This window comes from Falco punctatus (genome assembly GCF_963210335.1).
Source record: "Falco punctatus genome assembly, chromosome: 6".
Lineage (NCBI taxonomy): Eukaryota > Metazoa > Chordata > Aves > Falconiformes > Falconidae > Falco > Falco punctatus.
In genome coordinates this window covers 76,930,611-76,954,265 of record NC_137585.1, presented here as the reverse complement: position 1 = coordinate 76,954,265, position 23,655 = coordinate 76,930,611, and the positions used below count along the sequence as shown (strand labels likewise).

General features: G+C 39.2%; 2 protein-coding genes across 11 annotated transcripts in view; both read right to left on the bottom strand.

Moving 5' to 3' along the window:
• Positions 1-193: 193 nt before the first annotated feature.
• Positions 194-11,641, bottom strand: RINT1 (RAD50 interactor 1). 2 transcript variants are annotated; one of them, XM_080391944.1, is made up of 14 exons: positions 11,503-11,641; positions 10,926-11,121; positions 10,556-10,797; positions 10,232-10,405; positions 10,005-10,154; positions 8,706-8,862; positions 6,762-6,872; positions 6,341-6,566; positions 5,608-5,745; positions 4,671-4,870; positions 3,224-3,438; positions 2,291-2,471; positions 2,094-2,212; positions 194-869 (listed from the first exon to the last, which is right to left on the bottom strand). In XM_080391944.1, the coding sequence occupies exons 2-14, from the start codon at positions 11,100-11,102 to the stop codon at positions 656-658; spliced, it is 2,304 nt and encodes a 767-aa protein (XP_080248070.1). In that variant the 5' UTR covers positions 11,103-11,121; positions 11,503-11,641; the 3' UTR covers positions 194-655. The 2 variants fall into 2 exon arrangements, with proteins under 2 accessions (XP_080248070.1, XP_080248071.1); XM_080391945.1 differs by having other exon boundaries at positions 10,926-11,113; positions 11,503-11,639.
• Positions 11,497-23,655, bottom strand: part of PUS7 (pseudouridine synthase 7) — a 26,053-nt gene continuing 13,894 nt past the window's right edge. For all 9 annotated transcript variants that reach the window (XM_080391962.1, XM_080391963.1, XM_080391964.1 and 6 more), the window contains 10 exons: positions 22,449-22,577; positions 22,061-22,186; positions 21,718-21,779; positions 20,544-20,704; positions 19,547-19,673; positions 18,718-18,819; positions 15,529-15,658; positions 14,508-14,599; positions 12,977-13,807; positions 11,497-11,682 (listed from right to left, as the gene is read on the bottom strand). In XM_080391962.1, coding sequence (XP_080248088.1) covers positions 13,671-13,807; positions 14,508-14,599; positions 15,529-15,658; positions 18,718-18,819; positions 19,547-19,673; positions 20,544-20,704; positions 21,718-21,779; positions 22,061-22,186; positions 22,449-22,577 — 1,066 coding nt within the window. In that variant the 3' untranslated portion in view covers positions 11,497-11,682; positions 12,977-13,670. The remainder of the gene's footprint in view (positions 11,683-12,976; positions 13,808-14,507; positions 14,600-15,528; positions 15,659-18,717; positions 18,820-19,546; positions 19,674-20,543; positions 20,705-21,717; positions 21,780-22,060; positions 22,187-22,448; positions 22,578-23,655) is intronic.

The window sequence follows — 23,655 nt, the reverse complement described above, 5'->3', positions numbered from 1 at the left end:
TCTTAGTTTGTTGGGCTTGTGCCATAGTGCTGTAGTGGTGTGTTTCATTCTTTTTTAAAGGGAAGACCAAGTTACAACAAATGTCCACAGTTAAAGAAGGATAGCACTTTGAAGTAAAATGCTGTTTTCTTACTTACAGTCATTATGCAGTTTTTAAGGAGAAACTTTAAACAAAAATTAGGAGAGACTCTAGTACACAGAAGAAAAAATAGCGTGTTTTCTTTATTCAAAGTGACATATTCCTTCATTCTTTCCTTCTGTGTCTTGTTTATACACATTTCAATACAGAATACCCATTACTTGGGGCTTAAAGATGTAAAAAATCTGTGCTTCAATGAAGGTGGACCTGTTCATACAAAAGAGTTGCCCATATTGTATACGGGTGTGTTTACGTACTCTCTATTTCTTAGAACGTTACCCAGCACACACCATTGACAAGGCAGATGTATTCATTAGACGTGAAGACAGTTTAGTCAGGAGTGTTTTGAAATTTTTCTAAAACCGTATACAGTAAGGTATAAGACTAGATTAAACCAATCATTCAGCATATAGTATTGAAAAAACCTACACAAGTATTAATACTTATTTGCTTTGCTTTTGTTTGAAATAAGTAATCTAGACCAAGCTACTGTATTAACCATTCCTGAAGAAGTCTTTATTTTCCTGTATTTGGCCAACTAGCTCTCAAATTGAGAAGAATCTCAACATCTTTTTGAGCTAATTTATAAACTCCAAGTTCGTTTAGTGCTGCTGTTGCGGATGGTTGGTTTGGCTTTAACGTGTCACTTTCTGAAGCTGACTGTAGTACATCCTTCAGAAGCAAGGCAGAGCCAACGTTCAGGTTCAGGATAATGCAGGCTTCTTTTATGCTAAAAGAGAAAGTTAAATAGATTAACACAAGAAGCGTGCATGAGATGCACTTAATTTTGTGCACAAGTGATCAACAAAAAACACTCCATGGACTTCTGAAAAGGATCAGAAGTGTTGGACTCAAAGGTAGTGCTTAGATCAAGGCAAACAGTATACTTGTTCTTACTGTCTAAGCCTTTTCCCTTATGTATGTGTATTTCATAAGCATCAGTATTTTGCCTCCCAGTGCTTGGCATGGCTTTTGCTTCTTAAGTTTTCACCACTATTAAAAATACAGAATAGGATTTACCACTTAATCTGTCTGGCTTTCCCTAACTACACTTTTCCCCTAAGAATTAGATAATTCTTGTTCAGTATATTTTAAGAGCACAGTTTAACAGACAGTTGTTAGAATCTGAACATTTTCCCTAATTAATTTCATTAGGGAGGAAACAGATACCCTGTCTTTTTGTCACAGTGTTTCTAGTCTAAGTATGACAGACAGCCACGTGCCCATTATGCATTATTTATGGCTCCTTTGTGCATCTGTTCTTCCTCTTATGCTGGGAATAATACGTGTGTATCAGTTACCTTTATGAAGGTCATGTGCTCAAAAAAAAGCCTTAAACCTGAAGATAACTACATCAATATTCCAATTAAAAAATGCCAGTATATAATCTTTGTCTTCAGCTGTTCAAGACTGAATGCCATGCTCCATGTTGGTTTAAAAATATTAAGATTTCTGCCCCAATTAGTCCAGGAGTTTAACAGTAGATTCTTTGGAAGACTGTGGGCTATTTAAAAAAGACTAACCACAAAGAAGGTAGCTGCTTCTCATCAATGACAGCAACTAGACTGCTATGCAAGGCAATTCTGAATGGGAAGACAGTGTAAAGTAGTCTTTCTTCTAACAATGAAGTTTACTGTGTTCTAACTGTATCTTTGAGAGTTTTATTGGCCCCAGTTTTGGAAGTCTGTGCTACTTCTATTCCTTCCGTAAGTTAATTTATCTGGATATCCTGCCTGCACAAAATACTCCGGAACACATGCCACAGTCTGGTGCTGTCTGAATACGTGCTGCTGAGTCAAAGCTTTCCTAGTTGTAAACACTGGAAGCATAAATGATCCACTCATTCTAAATGTATCAAAACTCACTGTGAAAAAAAATTGGTGATATGTAAGACACCTGTATTCATCCAGATGTTCACTTTTGAGATACCCATAGATGAGGTTTGCCTACTTACTGCTTGAAGTAGTTTTCTGGCCTCTTGCAGTAGTGTGAAAATAAAGGGAACAGATTTCTAGCCATGTCAAACTGGAGTTGTGCTGCTCCTCCTTCGTTGAAATGATTTGCCATAATTATCTACAAACAGAAAGCCAGTTGAAGCCAGTCACTGACACCCACACTGTATTGCAAAGGCCACATTTTGCTGATACCTACTTCCTGATATATGTATATATCCACCTTCTCTGCAAGCATTTGCCAGAAGATTTTGAACAGCGAGTGACAGAGCTGCTGTTCTAGTTGTAGCAAGCGGTCTCGTAGGGTCAACAACATCGGGCAAGCTGTGCTTGATAAAGACATTACTGCTTGCTCTGCTTGAGATGGTAAAGATAACCACCTGAAAGAAATTATCACACTGAAGTCATCATAATGAAATTATTCATATGACAACTGAAGTCAAAGTTACCCTTTAAAAAGAAAAACCCTACCCATTTACAATGGTTCAGAGAGAGTTCTTCCCCATTTCAAATCTAAAAGTAATCGCAGTCTAATGCTATGTTTAAATTTCCTTTAATATTAAATCTCATGCTTTAGTTATAAACCTCTGAACATGCCATTCAAAGAAACCCATCTAATTTACAAAATCACTGAGTAGTTGTATTCCTTTTATGAAGTACGTCAGAAATTCTACTCAGGAGCAAACATTCAAGAAGCCCTGAGTCTGTGAAGACAGAACAGTCATTACGGGGCATTCTGCATTAACTTTATTAATACTACACGAAGAAAGTAATTCTTCTCCAAAATAGAGCGATCCAGAATTCTTCCTAGGATTTTTAAGACAACGCACTCACTAATTGTGGAATTACTTTAGAAAATATAGGATTGAAATAGTCTTATATAAATATATACAAAAAACTATACACAGCCTTATATATAACATATATATAACCTTTTTTATATATATATATATGTATATATAGCCTTATATATACATAAGTGTTAAGAAAATTTTCCAAAACTTACTACTCTGCATCATTCCTATTCAGGAAAATAATTTTGCCTATTGGCTATTCCTGCCTTTATTTACCTCAGTATTTTTAAAAGGAAATAATACTGTAACATGGGAAGAGAGTAAACAGACAAAATCACCTCTCTTTTTTGTACAGCTTTGCAGCATCTTTGACCTCTTTGAAGACATGATCTACTTGACGAGTCAGCATGTCATGTTTCAGGCGTTCCAGGAGGTTAATCATTTCATCAAAGACAGAACTCTCCATGGAAGCCAGCTGCCCGAGCTGTAGTTGACTCACAGCACTACTTTCTGCACAAACCTCCAGCTCGGCCTGCTGTAGCTGCAAGAAGAACTAGAGAAACAATCAGATGTGAGTACTACAAAAAGTCATTGCCATTTGACATTTTCTTTGGTGCTGTAACAGGCACGGTTCTAGAAAACACTCTCCTGACACATTTATAAACTTAACATTTTAAAGATTTAAAAAATGCTTGCTTGTCTTTCCCCATGGTCCTGATTTAGTGAAAAACAAAAGAGAGTGGTTTAATACTAGTGATGGAACTGACATGGGTTCCAGATACAACAACAGATAGGTAATGGGAATACATCTAAAGAAATACTAAAAAGGTATTTTAAGACTGACAGCAGAATGCTTTAAAAAACCAAACCAAACTGATTTTGACCTTTTTGATGTTTGCAAAAGTAAACTAGAATCTTTAGTTGTTTTAGAAATAATCATTCATTAAATCATAAATTTGCTGGGCTGGTAACAGCAAGAAAATAGTTTAATGTGACATAGTGGTAACAACTTCTTGGTTTTGCTTTTAAGCAGATCAAGACACTTAGGTAGCCACAGCTATACAACATGATAGCAGCTTCTTATCAAATCAAGACTATTCTCTGCTAGAGCCACACTTCCCTGTGAAGACAAAAAAGATTTGGAGGCTGCCCATCTTGCACACAATACCTATTTCTACACACTTTACATGTAGCAGTTTTTATGACATTGTGTACCAATAACCATAGAAAAGCTGAAATGCTGCAGAACAGCCATGCTGCCACAAGGTTACTATATAGGAGAATAAAATAACTAACTCCCAATTTCCTGTTATCAGTGAGTGGCTTTTCTGAGCAACACCTAAACCAGGTTGCAACGCAGATACCCATGCCAAATCCATTTAAACTAACCTGCTATGGGACTAGTTCAAGCATTGTGCATAGGCCACTGCACGCACTTTAACACTGATGCCATTAATACTGGCTCACAGAGCTCCAAAATCAACTCACTTTTTACAATACAAAGCATGTAAAGGAGACTACTTTTTTGTCTGTTCAGATTATTCCACTCCCCAGGCTGTCTCTGCAGTTCCCTATGAAGTTTCTAATTAATGCAGCTTATCTCTCAAACAATAATCTGTCCTTATTTACACATCTTTTATTAAATCTGAATTTACATCTCAATCTATATTTCTTAGTAATTAGTTCTTCTGAATACACTTAAACACTGCTGAAAATAAAACATCTGCTATCAAACAAACATTCAAAGTCCATTTCTTAATTATTTTAAGTAAAATAGTTACTTACTACATTGTCAGCCCAGTCTGCCAACACTGTTGCTATATAGTTAACAGCGTTAAGGATTGCACAGTATCGGAATCCTAAGGAAGCTCTAGTCTCTTCCTTCATTACTTGAGTTAATCGTATCCTGAAATCATCAACTAACTCCTTCTGTAAGCCCAGGAACTGTAGTTTTCTGGAAGCTGTTGGAAGATTCTTATACCGGTCTGGAAAGACGTTAATAGTGTTGTTAGGTTTTCCAACACCAAAGAAAAGCTATTCAAAAAGAAACATTACAGTCATCTTACTACACAACCTTACACCTATGAGAACATCGTACAGTATTTAAAACAGGTGGCATATTTTAACGGTTTCAGGGAAGCTACTCAATGCAAAAGATAAACACGTAAAGAAACTACATTCTCCCCCCTCCTGCTTCCACTAGCATTTCGTATTCTAATACCTGAAGCAACGTCATTACACCACACCACCCAGTGCAGCCCCTGAAGCGTACTCACAGAGTAAGGCAACATCGTGGAATACACAATTAAGTGTCTCCTGAAAACTTACTTGCTCTTACGTTCTGTTCCAAGAAAGCAGACTTGACTTTATAGCTTCTAAATTGTCGCAGATTTGAAAGGAATAGTAGGATTTTTTTATTACTGCATTGTAACAAATTATGTTCCCTCAGTTATGAATGGGTTTTAATATGCTAAATATCAAATGTATTTTTTTAATTATTATTTTGTAAACATGCCACTAGCTCAAGATTGAATAGTGTCTTGACTTGATGTCCAAAATACAAAAAGAACAGGAAAGCTTTTATTAAATTGCAAACATCCTAACTTCGCAACATTGTTTGGTGACTACTGCTGACAATGGATGTTTAGGAAAGAAATCTGTTAGCTGAAGGGTTTTTACTATTCATTACAAACAAGAGCAATGCCCATACGTTAACATTTACCTGTTATAACTAACAACAGAGTCATAAAAGTTTCAGCGCAGTCTGGGACTTTCATTTCATCTACATCAGTGATATCTTTGTATTGTGATATCCACGCAGCCTCTGATGAAAGCATCGAGTCCATTTTCTGAAGAGCAACTGAGATGTACAAAACTTGTAAACTGTTTAAGTTTTTAATTAAAAAAAAATAATCTAACAAAATCCCTTCTAAAATACAGAAAGATAAAAGCCTTAACTCTAGTAAGTTAAATTTACATTTTCAGGTTATAAAACTACTGATGACTGGCTTCATACGAAACCAGCTTCAATATATCTGCATTTGCAATGCTGTTAACAGCTACGACAGAATTGTTTGGGGATTTTGTTCTGGTTTTTTAACAGTTGGCTTGCTCCTTTCCAATATATTTCCTCTTCATTTCTCAAAAATTAATACCTTTCCTCTATTTCAATTTGAAGTCCACCCTTGTCTGCACACACATAAATATAACATTTGTCTAAAAGTAAGTCTACTGAATCACATGCAGCTTAGGGACAAGAGTCCTACAAAGTACAGAAGCACTATTAAGAGTCTAACCAATCTTCCACCAAAATAATCAGAGTATAAAAATACACACATCTTAGTAGTAGCCCTGTCCAAGTGACTCATCCTATTTGAGAATGCTATTCATATAAGTATACACATACTTTCTGATTGTGCAATATAAAAGACAACAAAATCAAATGGAAGTCTTACATTTTTTTTCCACTGTTAGCCACCTTTGGAAGCAGGATTCTTCTGACAGAATATGCATGCAGCTGGGAAGGCTGCTGAGATAACCATGAACACTGTATAACTCTCTCTCAAATAGAAGTACCTCATCCACAAGGTGACAAAAGAGCGTATCATCATACAACAGGCATGGAATATCAGCAGCCAGCTTCTCCAAAATCAGCATTACTAGAGCACGAGAGAATTCAAGCTTTCGAAAGAAAAAAAGTGAATAAAATGTCAGAAACAGGAAGTATTAACATATGCAAACATGTACATAACAAACCGCTACAAGACTGAGTTAAGTATTACCAAATTACTTTGTGAAATCAGTGGAAGTGGGCTTACACAAGTATCTACCAGAAGTTGATTGTATTCATATATGTAAAACCATGAAAGTGCCTACCCCAGCATTCACTGAAGATCCTGCCTTGTCCAGTATTGGCTGGATTTTGTCATCAAGGAACTTTGCGTGATTTCCAATCCACATCAGTACTTGCGTTAAATACCACTCAGGCTTATATAAAAAAGAAAATAAAGTATTAAATGCATCCAACAACATTTGTTCAAGTGCTACTAGCATCTTAAGACAAACATCTAAAATCACCAGTCTCTTCCCTTGACTTCTCTCGATCTCAGATTACACAAGTCTTTCACTGTGTTTTACTTAGCTTTGATTTTCATAAAAGCAGTATCAGAGAAGTATTTCTGGATTTCAGTTGCCTTAAATGCACCAATTAATCTGTTTCTTCTCAAGCAAAAGCTCCATTTTTTATCTCCCCTTCTCTACTGCTTTCTCAGACATGAGGTCCCCTTCGCTGCTTCATGTACTTCCTCCTGTTCTTCTCTGTGGTCTTTATTTCTTGGTACAGCAAAAAGGACGTACTCCTGAAAAAATTCTTCCCAGTAGCTCCATTCTGTCATTGTACCCAACCTCAGCCCCACCTTCCCCCAGGAGGTGGGGAATGTATCACCTTCTCATTTCACATTTTAATGCCCTCAAGTTTTTGCAGTTTCCATACCTAAAGATACGGTCTGTGGTTTTTGATGAACGCTTCTTTCAGCGTTAGTGCAAGTGGAAGCAGTTCCTATCCTCCTCACTCCCAACAGCCGAAGAACCTTCTGTTGAACTGCACTCACATTCTCCAGATCTTGTGCATGTTTCTCACATCTGTATTAATTTTCACTTGTCTACTGAATTTCATCACGTTTGGGGTTGGGGTTTTTTGACCCTCCCTCTGCAACTCGCCAAGATCACTGTGAACTCTGAACCTGTCCTCTGAAATACTTGTAATCCCTTCCAGGTTGATGTATTTCAAATATTTCACATGGCTATTTTCTTTATACCATTACCCAAGGTATTATTAAAAAAACCAACCCAAAATTGAGCAAAGTGCTGTTGGAATACCTTTCTGATCTGACACTAGATTACCTGTAAACTTATCTTCACAAGTTCACAAGTTTTTTTAGAAAAATAGCTGTTCACCTATTCTTGTTCACAGATTTCAACTCTTAAACGTAATTTTCCTGTTTGCTTCTGAAATTATTTTGTTCATATCTATAAAACCTCTCCCCCACTAATACACATAACATTATTTTTAAAAGCACCATAGTAGCAAATGTCACGATTGCAAACATATTCACATTTACCCGAGATTGTCAATACAAGCACACAGACTTGTGCAACTAAACTGTTACAAATCAGCTCTCGAACTCTGCTCCAGATGTACTGCAGCAGCATTAATGCATTGAAACCTGCTCCAATCATTACTCTCAAATAAAAATCCTCAGTCTTTGAAGGTAACACAGACAAAAAATGACTCAGTTTCTAACTGGTAAACTGGTAAACTCTTGTACGTCAATTAAAAAATGTAACCCAGAAAACTATTTAACAGTGCCTTTAGACTAATCACATTTTATCTAGTGACAGCAGAATCCATCATTTTCAGTTACATGAAGGCAGCAAAAGACAATGCCAAAAATCAAAGTCACAGCTTTGTACAGCCTTTGAGTTCAAGCGATAAGGAACAGTGCATTTTCATGCAGACAGAGGAAATATATCAAAACTTCTGAAATTATGGGAATCAGTCTAAGATTGTAGTAACGCTTTCTAAAGGATCTGGGCAAGGGAGAAATATTGCCTGGCCCAGAGAAAATGCTTGCGCCTCTGGAAAGTCTCCAAGTGCTATTTTGATGTCTGTCCACACTTAGGTAGGTACAAGAACTGCACAATTTTGAAGAACCTTAATTTCAGAAAGGAAAGTGTTAAAGCTATCCAATTTAAATACAGTAATCTATCTCTTGCTTTAAAAAGCAATTACCCCCCCTGCAAAACTGCTTTCTCCCATACCTTGTTTAAAACATTGGTTTGTTTATTTCCAGTGAAATGATACTTGAATCTTTTCTGAAGAGGATTCAACATGATCTGTATTGGAAGGATAATGGGTGGCGATGGGGGTAAAGAGTACTTTTCTGGAAATTGTTTAGGTGTGGTTAACAGTTCATCTCTAAGTTTGACAGTTAAGGATGAATTTAAGTGTGGAATTCTCCCAACATCATCATTTCAATAGAATGGCTTTATAAAAATGAACATTTCTTAGTTTTACCTCATTGGCTGAAGGCAGCATTATGCAATCAATACAATTCCTCAAATATGAAGAATATTCAAAATATTTCCATTCATATAAAATTTAATACAACTCAGGCTGCTAAGGATTATTTATTCAATCGCAATACAAGTCACTTAAGTCAGTCTGATTTAGGAAACTCGTATCATTAAAAAAAAACAACACAGAAAACCACCATTGTCAGTACCACACACGGGCTGTCCAAGAGACACACTCATATTTGTTAAAAGAAGGATAAAAGACTCGTGAGATTAATAAATACAAAACATGATCTCCCATTTTCATGTACCTGATTTAAGTGACCCTGTCTGTCAGGCCAAAATTGTTACCAGCTCAGAGCTGTGTGGAATGGTCTTGTATCTTCCCACTCCATGACTTTAAAAAAAGCAGCCACAATCACTCCAGGAAAAAATTGTTTGGTTGAGCTTTAGCTCTGCTTTGTTTAACTCACAAAAATAACCCCAGAGGAACAGAACGAGCAGCAGTGCCTTCTGATTAACCTCAAAGGCAGACGACTATCGCACAATGAAAACCCTTCTCTAGTCACCCCTTTTTTACAAAGTCTCCTTCTGAAACATTATCTTTAGCTTTCCCTCTTTTCCTTCTGGGATGGGATGCATCAAGGCGATTATGGCTGATTTCAAAAAAGGCTATGAAAGGAAGAGCATTAACTGTGTAAAATAAAATATACATCACTATTTTTCTTACTAACACGAGTAATCTTACCGAAGTGTATGTAAGGCCTGATCCTCATGAAACCTGAACTGTCAGCTGCTGTGAGATGACTAGATCTCATGTCTTGGAGGTAGGAAACTTTGCTACTGCCAGAAACGGCAACTTTAGCACCTGGCATTTTTTAAACTAACAAAAAAATTCATTCTAATGTTAACACAAATTAACATAACTTCAAATTATCTTCTGTCTTTAGGGAGAACAAAATTTTAAATAATTCTCCTTGAGAACGTGCATCTCTGACATTTGTTATTCTTACTGAAGTACATGACAATTATTTAAAAGGATACGAGGTTTGCAATTTCAGAAGCTGACAAAACAACATCTCCAAATTGTTGTATACATCAGGAGCACTGGCTGGTGCAGCAAGGCCGAATGCCTGAGACTGTGGTGGCCCCACAAATGGCCAGCGGAGCTGGGTTAGTACCTCTTCAAAGTCACTGCAACACAAAATAAGCAATTTAACTCGAATCTACAGTACAACCCAAAGATGAGAGAGTGACAGTACATCTCTTACCTCGACAATTTGTCTTTAAGAATTTTATGCCAGAATTTAACAGTGGATCTCACAAAAGCAAGAAGATGAGAACAAGATGATTCCTGAAGTTTAATATCTAGTTCTGCCATGAACGCTAGAGTACTGGCTGCCTCTGGAACATTGTTGGTCATCAGATATTGCTGAATGCTATCACTATAAAATACAAGTCAAGACCAAAAACTTATTAAAGGTAACAGAAAAAAAAACATTTGTATATTGAGAAATTAAGATGAAACTATTGTCACGATGGGACAATCTAGGTTACCAGTCTCAGAACACAGATGCAGTACTCCGGAACGTTACCTTAACTCTTCTATTCGTGAAATCCATTTAAGATAGGCCAGGTGTCGTTCAATCTCTTCCACTTGACTAATTAGTACATGGAGATCCTCCATGCATGGCTGTGCTTTCAGTAAGTGGCTACTGACTGAAACAGACAGAAGAGCTTCTTCCTCTAGAAGCCGACCCAGAGACTTTTTAGAATCTTCTGCATTCTTTAAAGCATTCTGTATTCTTTTAGGAACTTCCGATGAAACTGTAAGTACCTACAATCACAGAGAAGTATGAAGTCTGCCATCTGAGATATTAACACATTGCTTTAATTTGGTTAAACATACTTAATCAGTCATACTGCATATATAGAAAAAGAAAGAAAAAAAAAAAAGATGCTTACCTGTTCTTCTAACTGCTTTTTATTTTCAGATAGCTTATCAATAAGGCTGTCTAGCTTCCTAAGAGAATCATAGTCATTTCCAACTTCTCTTTCCACAAATTCAGAAACATAGTATGGGATATCACAATGATCTAGGTCTCTAGTGACTTCTTTCTTCCCAACAGCAACAGCTGCCATGTTTTCTTTCTCTGCAATACTGATCATACAATTTTTAATTAGTCACCACTAAGCACAAAAAACTATTGATCTACTGAGCTTATGAAAAGCCGGCCAGTTCAATTTAAACTGAAACTTAAAGCAGTATATTTCTTGAATGTCATATTTAAGTGAGACAATTTGGTGGCCTAAGTCTTAGCTGATAAAACTTTGCTTACACATCCAACTGGTAATTTATCATATGTTAATAATTACAAAAGAGAAGTATGCCTGTCAATTTCAACCTTCCCTGACAGTATGAATTTTATTAAAAACAGTTCAGTACATATGTAGTTTCTACATATGTAATACAGAAATCTTAATGAGGAATACTGGAAAAGTGGTTTTGTAAAATACAAAGGAAGATAATATTCTGCTTTACCTCTTTGCACAGTTTAGGATGCTCCACAGATATCAACTGATGACTGACTTATACTAGCAAAGGATCCACTCAAGTCTTGCGATGATTTGGAGTAAAATCATCATTGAGAAAACCCACGCAGTTTAACAGAAAAGGCACTTGCTGATCTACACATTTGGCAGCATCCAGAGAAAACCAGACCTGAAATTGAGAGGATCACGTACCGTGAAACAAAAAAAGGCAACAATGACAACTGTTTGGCTAGTTCAGTTCTCAGCTTTTTAGTATCGCTCTCAAAAGTGATAAATGAAAATCATACACTTGTACTTTATCTGCTACAAGTTTTCATTAAGTAAAAAAAACCCCAAAGTATTAGGCAGACGACAGGAAAGAGCGAGAAAACGGTGCAGTTGCTGAGCCAAAGTTGGAGAAGCAGCAGCGAGCAGCCAGTAGAACAAACTGGGAGACCAAGGCTGTTGCTGACAAAGAAATGAATTAAAAAAAAAAGAGTAGTAAAACGCACCATGCGGTTCGCAGCAAGGAAAACAAGTAATACCGCACCAGACTGCTGCCCAAGCGCTGCTCTTACCAGAGAAAAAGATGAAGACACGGGAGGCGAGAGGCACGGGACACCGCAGCACCCCCCGGCCACCCCCCGCTGGCGCACGCAGCCCCGCCCCCGCCACAGGGCCGCGCCGTTCCACGGGGCGCTGGGAGGCCCCGGGGAGGCCGCTGCCGCCCGCGGCTGGCCCGAGCCCCCTCCCCCGCCAGCCGCCCGCCCCCCGCCGCGCCGCTCTCCGCCCGCTCCGGGCTCTGCCCCCGGGGCGGCGCTTTCCCGCGCGGCGCCCAGCGGGGCTGGGGTGACGGACCCGCCGGGACAGGCCCGCCTTCCCCCGGCCGGCCGACCCCCGCGGGGCTCCCGCCCGCCGGAGGGACAGCTGCTGCGGCAGGGCCCCGCGGCAGAGCCGGCCCGCCCGGCTGACAGCACCGCCGCCTCCCTCACCCGCCGCCTCCCTCGGCGGCCCCGCGGGCGCCCTGACACGTTCGTGGGCGGCGCCGGTGAGCGCAGGGCGCACGCGCGCTGCCCCCCCCCGCCCGGGTGAGGGGCCCGGCCGCCGCCGCCAGCAGCGCGCATGCGGGGGGTGCCCGCTCGCTGCCGGTGGCCCCGCAGCCGGCGGTACCGCCGCGGGCAGCGAGCGGCCGCGCCCCAAGGGAGGGCTCGGCTCCGCGGAGGGCGGGGCGCAGCGGGTTCCGTTCCGTGCGGGAAGCGCGGCCCCGCCGCTTCGGGAGGCGCCAGCGCCGCGGGAACCGCGCCCTGCCCTGAGGTACCTGGCGGGTGCGGAAGGCCCCGGGGCAGCGCCGCCCGCGGCATCGGCCGGCCCTCTGCTGCTCGCCGGCCTTCAGCAGCACTGTAGGCGCTGTATTTGCTTTGCGAAGAGGCTGGAAACGCAAGGTCTTTTTAGACAGCTTTATAATAATATTTTTTTTCCCCTACCAGAAGCCCGGCTCGTCCCCTGCCGGCCATGCACCGACAAGATGCGTAAAGGAAGCAGGTCCTGGTAACACGCTTAGACTTTCCAGTCAATTTATTTTCAGTACCCATTCTTTGGTACAGGTATTAGTAAAGCTGGAAAATACGTGAAAGTATTTTCTCAATGAAAAGGCCAACTAATTAAAACAGCTGTACATCCTTACAGCACATAAAAAGCCTTGCTAACGTAACCCTCTACCGCGTCAGTGCAAATGCTATGTGATATAAGTGTTCGTGGATATCTTGATGTCGTCATAACTCATTCTCCCAAGCTGTAAAGTAATGTATTTGAAGAGACTTAAAGGTGTGCTGAACTCCAGAAAATACTCAGTGCTTGCCCTCCACCCCCCCCCAAAAAAAAAAAAAAAAAAAAAAAGCAAAGCTAAACATTCTTCCAGGTCTGAAACTTCCACGCTTGTTTCTCAAAGATGCACCCGTGTTACAGCTCAAGCAACTTATTCATTCATTAAAAACCACCAGTCACTAAGATCTCTATTATATTACAGTCTTGCAAATGACTACTGAAGTTAAACGCTAGCGCTGATAAAAACTTAAAAAAATACAAATCTCTCGCTACCAATCTTTTAAGATTTGTACAGAACATGGAAATAGGAAAACACTTTATATATGTTAAAATCAAGTAATTTTTGCAGTTCATTCAGCGTAACCAGGTGGTATTCAGTTGTGTCTGATTTTTTATGCTTGTGTCCATTTTCAAAACTTCTCGAATCGCCATGGTAGCATAAGTGGATGGGGGAAGGGAGAACTCCATCTTTAGTGCCCTGAATTTACCATCTATCACAAGGGGTAAGAGAAGACACAAAGCAAGAAAAAGTTATTAAAGCCATAAGCAATGCTTATTCCAGATGCCATCTTGACTAAGTTTTCCACAATCAACCCCCCCCAACTCATAAAGCAAAACAATCGCCGCCACCACACTCCAATTTACAGTCCATTGTGGAATCTCATGAAACAACTTTCTAACATTTTTTTCTCAGCAGGTAGTAGTACTTTGCAGGTTTTCTTCTTTTAAAAGCAAAATAAACTTTTTTCCTTTCAAAACTGAATTCCTAGCCTCTTCAATTTCTCTGGAAAGCAGTGTCAAAAAGACCTTGTGACCAGAGTTCTATAAAAAAATTTCCATTGAATTCTGTTAAGTATTTGAGTAGTCTCTTGTGTTCAGCACAGATAACACATGCTCAACCATACAGACAATTTGTGGCTTAATTGCACCTTCAAGCATTTCAGACATTTACTGCTAAGCATTTGCTCAATTTTACAGATGCCTATAAGAAAATGTAACAGTCAATACAGACACTCTTGACAAATAAGGGTCCTCATTTAGACACCTAACTTTAGATATCTTTAATACCATTGCTTGAAAGTCTAGTTAAATTTAAGCTCTTCCTTTAAAGAGCTTTCAGTATGTAGCTCTTCAAAGCAACAGTCAGATCAATTTTCTATTTTGCGAACACCAGCAGCAAAACAAACTTACCTGTAGGAAGAACTGGTAATTGTTTTCCTTCCAGTTTATCCAAATCTGTAGTAAATAACGGGATTCTGGGATCGTCATATGCAACGATGTCCCTTTATAATATACATAAGATTTTGACATTATTATTTTTTATTATTTACAATAACATTTATATATTTTGTTATTTTATGTAAGTTTATATTTTAATTTAGTAGTAGTATTTATTATTATTTATCATTATTCCAATTCAGCAGTTACAACCAAAATGGAATTGACTTTCTAACAAAATATGGTGAGGTGGCGTCTATGGTGCAGTAACTGGTAAAGCTTTATGTAGAAGACTTGCCTCTGTTTGATGATTATTTTAAAAAATAAAAAAATTAATGAGAAGTTTCTTTGCGTAACTCATCTGTTTTTCCTCTTGGGCTGTCAGGATTTCCAGCTATACAAGATGTACAGTTTATGAAATTAAAATGAAGTGTAAACATTTGTATTTTTGTCTCAGTCCTAAAACCCCCCCCCTTTTTTTTTTTCTTCTGTGCATCAGTGATCAAGTCTTTCTGCACACCTGTACAGTCACCTGTTTAAAAGGTATTTATCCAGTTGTCATATGACAACTAGGTTTTATCTCTATCAACAGTGATTTAGTAGGTTTAAGTGACACAAATCTTTCTGATTGATAGGTAATTTGAGACCAACTTTCTCACAGCAAGACTACAAAAAACCCCTGTTTTGAATATTATCTATCACGGTTTCAACAGAAATAATTATCTATGAAGTGTTCAGGCAAGCCCTTGCAAGGAGTGTACAGATGTCTTAACACTCAGCCTTCACAGAAAGGACCATGGAAGGAATAAGGTTAGGTTCAACTTCAGCTAGCTGCATAAAAACCACAAGGGAGATGCACAGAGATTCCTCCCTACTTATGCTCCAGTCCATATGTATGTCCTGTGGGTCCATCTAATAGTTCTTGTACTTAGTCATCCCACATGTACTCTATGTCGTCAATTCAAGTGCAATTTCCTTTATCCTCCTCACTTACCAATTGACATTCTGAGGTCGAATGATAATCTTCCTGTATGCTCCAGAAAGTGAATAATCTCTGATCTTATGCCTCATGTTGTTGATATCAAGATTGTCAGCTAGTAGCATTTCCTTATAGGCCTCACCAACTGCAAGAGAGGAAAATATTTAAAAGCGGAGAGCGTAGTGCAACTGATTGAAACAGCCTGTTTTCATGGATAGTGCCTTCCTTTATATTTAGTAGCTTCCAGCATATATGGGATGTCACACAGAAGTGTAAAATAAATTACTGCAAATATTATTACCTACAATATTTGCTTCTACAACCTGATTAATACAGGCAGTAACCAAGAAAGAATCTTAGTAAATCCAAATTTCATCAAAACCCAAAATTTACAAAATTATTTTATTGACATTTCATTGACATCTCATACATGTGTTCAGTTATCTAAACTTCTTAAGATCATCTCAGGTACTGGGGGGAGGGGGGGGAGGCCAGACTACCTATTGCTCTATCTTTGAAAAAGCAGCAGAGTGAAATGACTTGAGGGCCCTCTGAAGAAATTAGCTGGCAGGGACCTTTAAGTACACTGCCAACAGAAGAAGTAATTATATTACAGTCTTGTATCCTGAAGTGAGCGTGCACACTTAGGGAAGGCAACGGAAATACAGGAATATACTGCAGCTAAAATGCTGTCTGGTGCTTTTGATTTGCAGTGCAATTGCCAGCATTACTTCATGCGGTTGGGAATTTTAAACAGGAATAATTTAGGCTTACTGTGGGCAAATCCCAGTATAAATACATTCAATGTAAAAAATTGCACCTTTTCTTTCCACTTTCTTTTAACTCAGTGTGGTTCAGAGCCACACCTCATCACGAACAGATCTTTACCTTTCAGTGTTTCAGAGATGGGGGATAAATGGGATCCTAGCTCTAGGACTTAGCTCCGACAGGCAGAGAGTCTCAAGAGACTTGACTCTTTTAAGGACAAACAAGTACAAGAGCAGTTCAACCCAAAAGTGAGGAAAACAAGTATATGTATTAGGAGACTGGTTTGGCTAAGTAGGGAACTCATGACTCGGCTCATACACAAGGTCATATACAGTAGGTGAAAGCAAGGGCCAACTACAGAGAAGGAATACACAAACATTGTCCAGGCACATTGGGACGGTGCTAGGAAAGCCAAAGCTCAACTAGAGTTGAAATCAGCAGCAGACATCAAGAGCAACAAGAGTTAAACTGCAACATCAGTAATGAAAGACAACAACAAGGAGAATGTTGGTCTTCTGCTAAGCAGGGCAGCTGGTCTAGTGATAGACATAAAGGCTGAAGGTCTCAGTGCCTCCTTTGCCTCAGTCTTGACCAGAAAGGTCTCCCAGGCCTCTGTTCTTACAGACAAGGTTCAGGAAAGAGAGGGACTACCAGTAGTGGAAGAAGATACAGGCTGAGAAAGCTGGCTCACATCATGGTAAAGCTTTTCTCTACCATCTCTGAAAGATTGTGGAGCTCTGGGGAGGACCCAGGTGACTGCAATCATCTTCAAAACAGGCAAGAAAGATCATCTAGGGAATTACAGACCAGTCAGATTCACTTTGGTCCCCAGGAAAAATAACAGAGCTAATCCTCTTGGAACATGTTTCTGGGCACACAATGAGAATAATAATGAGCATGGTTTTACCAAAGGGGAAAAAACAAATAAAAATAAAAAAAAAAAAACAACCTTACTTTCTTCTGTGATTAAATAATTATTACACCTGTAGATGAGGGGAGAGCAGTAACTGTTGCCCATCTTGCCTTTAGCAAGTCTGTTGACATGTTCCCACAGCATCCTTGTATCCAAGGTTAGAACGTTACAGTGGGTGGACTACTAGATGAGTCAAGAACTGTCTGGCTCATCATCTCAAAGGGAAGTCACTACTGGTTTGAGCTCGTTACAAGCAGAATTCTTCAAGAACTGCGATGTCCCCTGTTAAACACCTTTATTAGCATATGTGGAGGAGGAGCTGGAATTCACCCCAACAAGTTGACGGCCAAAATCAAGCCAGAGTGGCAGTCGATACACTCAAAGGCAGGACTGCAACTCAGAGGGACCTAGGCTAAAGGAATGGTCCAAGAGGAACCTCATGAAATTCAACAAGGACGAAGTATTGTACCTGCGAATGATTAACTCCTTGCAATAGTACAGGCTAGGGGGCAACTCCGCTGACGGTCACCTAGCACTCCCGGTGGGAAGGAGACTTAACAGAGCACCCTGGCAGCAACAAAAGCTAATGGCAACAGCTTAGGCAGGAGCTACACCAAGAAAAACCTTACTGCCCCTTACTGGCACTCATGAGACTGCACTAAGAATAGTGTGTTCAGCACAAAGGAGATGCTGATAAACTCGAATGAGTCCAACGGAGGACCACCCCAACGGCCAGGGGTTGTAGCCCATACCCTGGGAGAACAGTCTGAGAGAAGCTTCTTTAACTTTGAGAAGAGAAAACTTAGAAGAGAACTTAGAGACTTTTTGTTCTTGAAAGTTTCAGATAATGCCCTGAGCAAGCTGGCCTGAACATAGCACTGACCTTGCTTTGACCAGAAGGCTGGACCAGATGGCCTCCTGAGGTCCTTTCCAACAGAAATGATTCTACAACTCTATGCCTTAACAACATCATGTTCTATGCAATAATTATAGATCACTCGACCTATTCCATTAAAAACCATTTACATCCAATACTGTATATACAGGAAATGAAAGACATGCTTTATTTTTAATTTTTAAAACATTCATATTGGTTAATATTAAATTAAACAGATGTGGTTCTTAGTTTCCTAACTTCAAGCATTTGCTTGGGTTACAAATTCTAGAAGTTTGGTTTGTTTTCCAGTTTAAAAATCAAATGCATACACTTTTCAATTAACACGTCACCATTTTCTTCCCCTTGTGCTGAGATAAATAATTTTGCCTCAGTAAAAAATTCCTTTCTTTAGAAAAGCTACTAGCTAAAATGAAATATGGAATAGATTTACGTTCACTGAAACAAGTTACAATGCAGACTATTACCATCACAATGGGAGAGGCTGACAGTAACATATCAGAGATTTAAAATAGTGTATTGTTTTAATGGTCGCCAAGGTTGCATAGATCTAATCTTCCTTTTAAGAATCATCTTCAAGCAGACTTACATTTGCAGAGGAAGTACGTAAGTGAACAGTAAGACTTACTTTTATGCTTTGGATAAATAACATCAAATCCAGGCAATGGCATCACTACATCATGGATAGTGTAGTTTTCAACATCTCCTTCTTCAATATGAACAGCTGTGGCTACAATCAGGACAGAAAAATGAACAGTTACCAGTACGGATGCCTGTGACAGTTAACGTTAGCTAAATTTAAAATGAATCATTTGATTGAAGCAGGCCTACTTTGAGAGGGATAACTACTGTGTTTTATCTCCACTTAATAGACAACATATCCAAGAAAAGAAGTAACAGTCTTCAAGGCTGTCAGTTACCAGAATAATCACAGCCTGATTTCCAGTGACTTTGAAAGCTGAATGAAGTAAGGTTTGCTAGGTCAAGGGTCCCCTTACCAGGCATCAGGTGTACGTGAAGGAGAAATACTGTGGATATTCTCACCCCAGGGAACTGCTGGAGCAAATCCAGATGAGGACAGTTTTAACAGTGCTTCACAAGATACTAATGCAAATAAAAACTTCTGGGATTAAAACACTCATAACATCCTTTGACAGTTCTCCATAGCTCAATTAAGTTGGAGTTCATCCTTGGGAACAATTAGTCCTTCGTAGTCTATTTTCCCTACCCAGCTATTTGGAAAAAAAGCAAACCAACAGCTCATGGAAGTGTAATACCTAACTTCAGATTCCTTGCAAAATTTGACTAAAACTGGCCAATGGATTCAGAAATCACTAGACCAAAATGCGCGAGGAGAAGAAAATATGTAAGCAATATCACATAAACAGATATGTGCCTTGTTTTCCTAGCAATTTGAACTACACAGCACCACTGGCTTTTTGCTTGTCTGATTTTACCTCCTTTAAGTGTGAGATCTCCTGGTACAGCTCTAAGCCCATACTCCTCTATTCTCTTGCTCACCATATTATTCCACACATAACTCTGGTAGCTATGAATATACATTAAACGATTATTTCTTGGTATCTAGAGGAAAAGAGAAAAAAAATGAAACATTAGAAAGATGTATTTTTAGGTGTTTTTTTTTTAATCCATCACAACAAAAGGCATATATTTGAAACATTACTTCTTCAGCAACAAGACTAATACAATTTCTTGGTACACAGATTTAATTTTTATTCATTATTTGGCAAAAGGGTAAGTGAAGAAGTAATTCTTTTACACATTTGAAATCCACACAAAAAAAACCCTGGGCTTAAATCTGGAGGGAAAAAAAAAAAAAAAAAAAAAAGCTTTCATTTATTTTATGCAACAGCTCATCAAACACTTGGGGCTATGATCAAACACTGAATTCATACTCAACCTCCTGAAATCTTAAGGAAACTTTGCAGATGTGAAAGCACAGTGTTATTCTAATTATCTTCTTTGTAAACAAGACATTATTCCTTGGCTCCTGCAATGGGCCCAGTAGTTTGCTGGTGATGAGGTATTTTCTCCAAAGACTTGATCTTGATTACAGTATTTGAAAATGACAGTGAATCCACCACCTCTATGCCAAGCTGATTAATTAGTGCACTATCAGTTTGATTTATATTTCTAAAGCAACAGAAAAATTCTGAAACTGAACTTCTGCACGATTCGCAGCTCTGTATTATACATGGTTACTAAGTATAACTGTGTTGCTTCCAATGCACCAGAGAGATTGTTGTATAAATTGCAAAGCTCATTATGCATATATTAGTTAAAGATGTCGTCGGTCACCATGCAGCAGTACTTCAAGCAAAAAAGCAGGATAAAGATTTAACCTTCCACTCACCAAGCATCTATAGGACCCTTTCAAATTCATATCATCAAAAGAATGTTTAAGTAAATACCCCACAGCACTTTTACACTCACTATGCCAAATGCAGAGATTATGTTCTTCATTCCATACTTTAAGAGTCCACGCAGAAGCTGTCCTTCCACGCACCTTTTTACGGGTAGTTTCTTGAGGGCTGCTGCAGGATCTTTAGTCTTTGCCCATTCCTCTCTGCATTTTACTAAGTATCCCTTTTCAGCTAGAATGAGGATGTAAAACAGAAATATTTTAACTACACACCAAAAAAGCATCCATCTCACCTTCTGTTAAAGCAGCTGAAAAATGTAAAAGCTTCAGTCATGGTAATTATACCGATAAACATGATCACAGAGTAGCTGGGGCTGGAAGGCCTGACGTGGAGACTGAGCAGACTGTAAGTATTCAGGTTCCTTTTCACCCCCACTGCAAGAAACCACACAGCAAGGAAAGAGAAGCAGAAAGGCAGACAGTCTGAAGACAGCTCTCCGTTGCTTAACTGGCTCTAGCACGTTGTCCTGCTTTCAGCTGGAATAGAGTCCATTTTTTTCCTAGTAGCTGGTGCAGCGATGTTTTGGGTTTGGTGTGAGCATAGCGTTGGTAAGATTCTGATGTTTTTAGTTGTTGCTAAGTAATGTTTATATTAAGTCGAGGACATTTTTAAGGCAAGGTGTTCCAGAAAGAAGGCTGGGGGAGCACAAGAAACTGGAAGGGGACACAGCCAGGACAGGTGACCCAAACTAGCCAAAGGGATATTCCATACCATAGAATGTCATGCTCAGTATATAAAGCTGGGGGAAGAAGGAGGAAGGGGGAGCTGTTTGGAGTGATGGTGTTTGTCTTCCCAAGGAACTGTTAGGTGTGATGGAGCCCTGCGTGCCTGGAGGTGGCTGAACACCTGCCTGCCCATGGGAAGAGGTGAACAAATTCCTTATTTTGCTCTGCTTGCCTGTGTGGCTTTTGCTTTACCTATTAAACTGTCTTTATCTCAGCCCACGAGTTTTCTCACTTCAGCTCTTCCGATTCTCTCCCCCATTACACCAGGAGGGGAGTGAGTGAGCGGCTGTGTGGGACTTAGCTGCTGGCTGGGGTTAAACCACAACACGTGTACAAAGCTGTTCTCACAAACATACTTTCAAATTAAAAGAATCAAAATCTGAAAGTGTTGTTCCTGAACATACAATTCTTGGAGGAGGACAAGCAGAAACACTTTGCATATCATTTTTCAGTCCTTACCTCCTGGTCGTGGTTTTAATATCAAATCCATTACTTCGTTCCAATTGTTCTGTAGAATAGCTCTAAGATTCAAACAGGAAAGTGTATTAATAACAGACTAAATATATTTTAAGGAGATTTAGCCAACTTATTAAAAAAAATTAGTGTTTTGATTTATGCAAGATTAAAAGTAGTGGTATTATGCAAGATACCGGCTGAAGCAAGTTCAGAAACAAGTTACTTCTTGAATCTAGAATTAAAACTGGCACATGCAATATGCTAGAAAAAGTTCCCAAAAATACATTAGAAGTGATACAGGGATAAAAATAAAATTAAAAAAAAAAGGGATGAAGACAACACATACTTGCCAATTTGATATGTGGGAACAGCTGTGGTTCCAAATCTTTGCATTCCATAGTAATTAATGAATCCAATTTCCCTGAGAGAATGCATTGCTTGCTCTATCTGGTCATCAGTTCCTGTTATGTTTCTAGCATTTAAAAAACAAGCAAACAAAAAAGTTATAGACAGGTTACTAAGGGTTTAAACTATTTGGTGATCCCCCTAATATTAAAGCTCAACATCAACATTACACAGCACATATCAAATTCAACAGATTCCTGCCAATTGAAGGACTTTCCTTCTTTTTTGTAACACAAGATGCACTGGTATCTCTTACCCATTTAAAGAAAAAAAAGAAAAATAAAATAAAATTTCTAACAGAACTGTCTAAATACATACTGACATATTACCTGAGAACAACAGTGAAATGGTTCCCTTGCAGTTCTCCTAATTTCAGTGGATGGTTCTTGTAACTGAAATTTCCTAATTTGAAGTTCATCAAACATTTATTCAAATGAGCAAGTCTTTGTGCAGTGATTCTAAAAAGAAACAGACAACAGTGACCAACCTATGCTTAGAAAAGTAGATTATTAAATAACTATAGAAATGCTGGTATTTCAAACCAAAAAGCAGTGAGTCTAGTTTCCCCGATTTTCTATTGTTGCCTTTTCAAAGTATTTTAATGAAAAGTCTAAAATAAAAGAACCGGTAACTATTATGGCTATGCATATAAGAGAAAATGTATACCATGACAAAGACTGTTAGTACTGTCTTTTCACATCTCTGTTACAGTATGCACTCAAAAAGAAGTATGTTGCAATATTGACGTATACTGTAGCCCCTAAGCTGAACTCTGCTTTACTGGAGTAACTACACCATGAATACACGCCAGTTAGCACAGCCAGAAACACAGAGTTAAGTAATTAGCCACTGTGTAAGCTTAGTGCAGATGAAGGAATAGGAAATCCTATCTGTCATTTTTGTTGCTAGTACTTTTGGAAGCATACTCCGTTTTTTGCATCACCAAGCTGCTCTTTGACACTTCCACTAAAACTTGTACCAGGATAGACAAGTTTATCAAGTAGCACGGGCAGCGTGCTCGGCTCAGAGCGGGCTGATAAATGGTGATCTCTCCTCTCCTGTGCCATCCTTCTCCAACGCTGCACAGGAGAGTTGGGTACTGTGGCACTACAGGACAGACACCGCAAATCAGTATGCTCCCCGCCCCCCATAATCAATGCTTACAATACACTGAAGCTCATGGACACAACATGAAATGCGATCATGTTAAAAGTAAACGGAACAGCACCTGAGATGGCTACACCACACCCCAAGTTTAACTAACGGACATCACTTTGCAAACTTGCCTTGCAGCAACAAGAATCTGGGGCTTCTCACAATACACAAATTACTAATTCCTTTTATATGTGCAAACATATGCACATGCAAACGACTGGGAGGAAAAATAAAAACAATTTAGTGAATGCCCTCCATTTAACAAGAATTTGATCAAATTTCTGGCTCTCAAACCTTGGAATTCCTCACTTGAGCAATGCGGTTTTAAAAGGGCTGTATATAGTAGTCAAGGTAGAATATTCCAGCAAGCTAACAGAAATC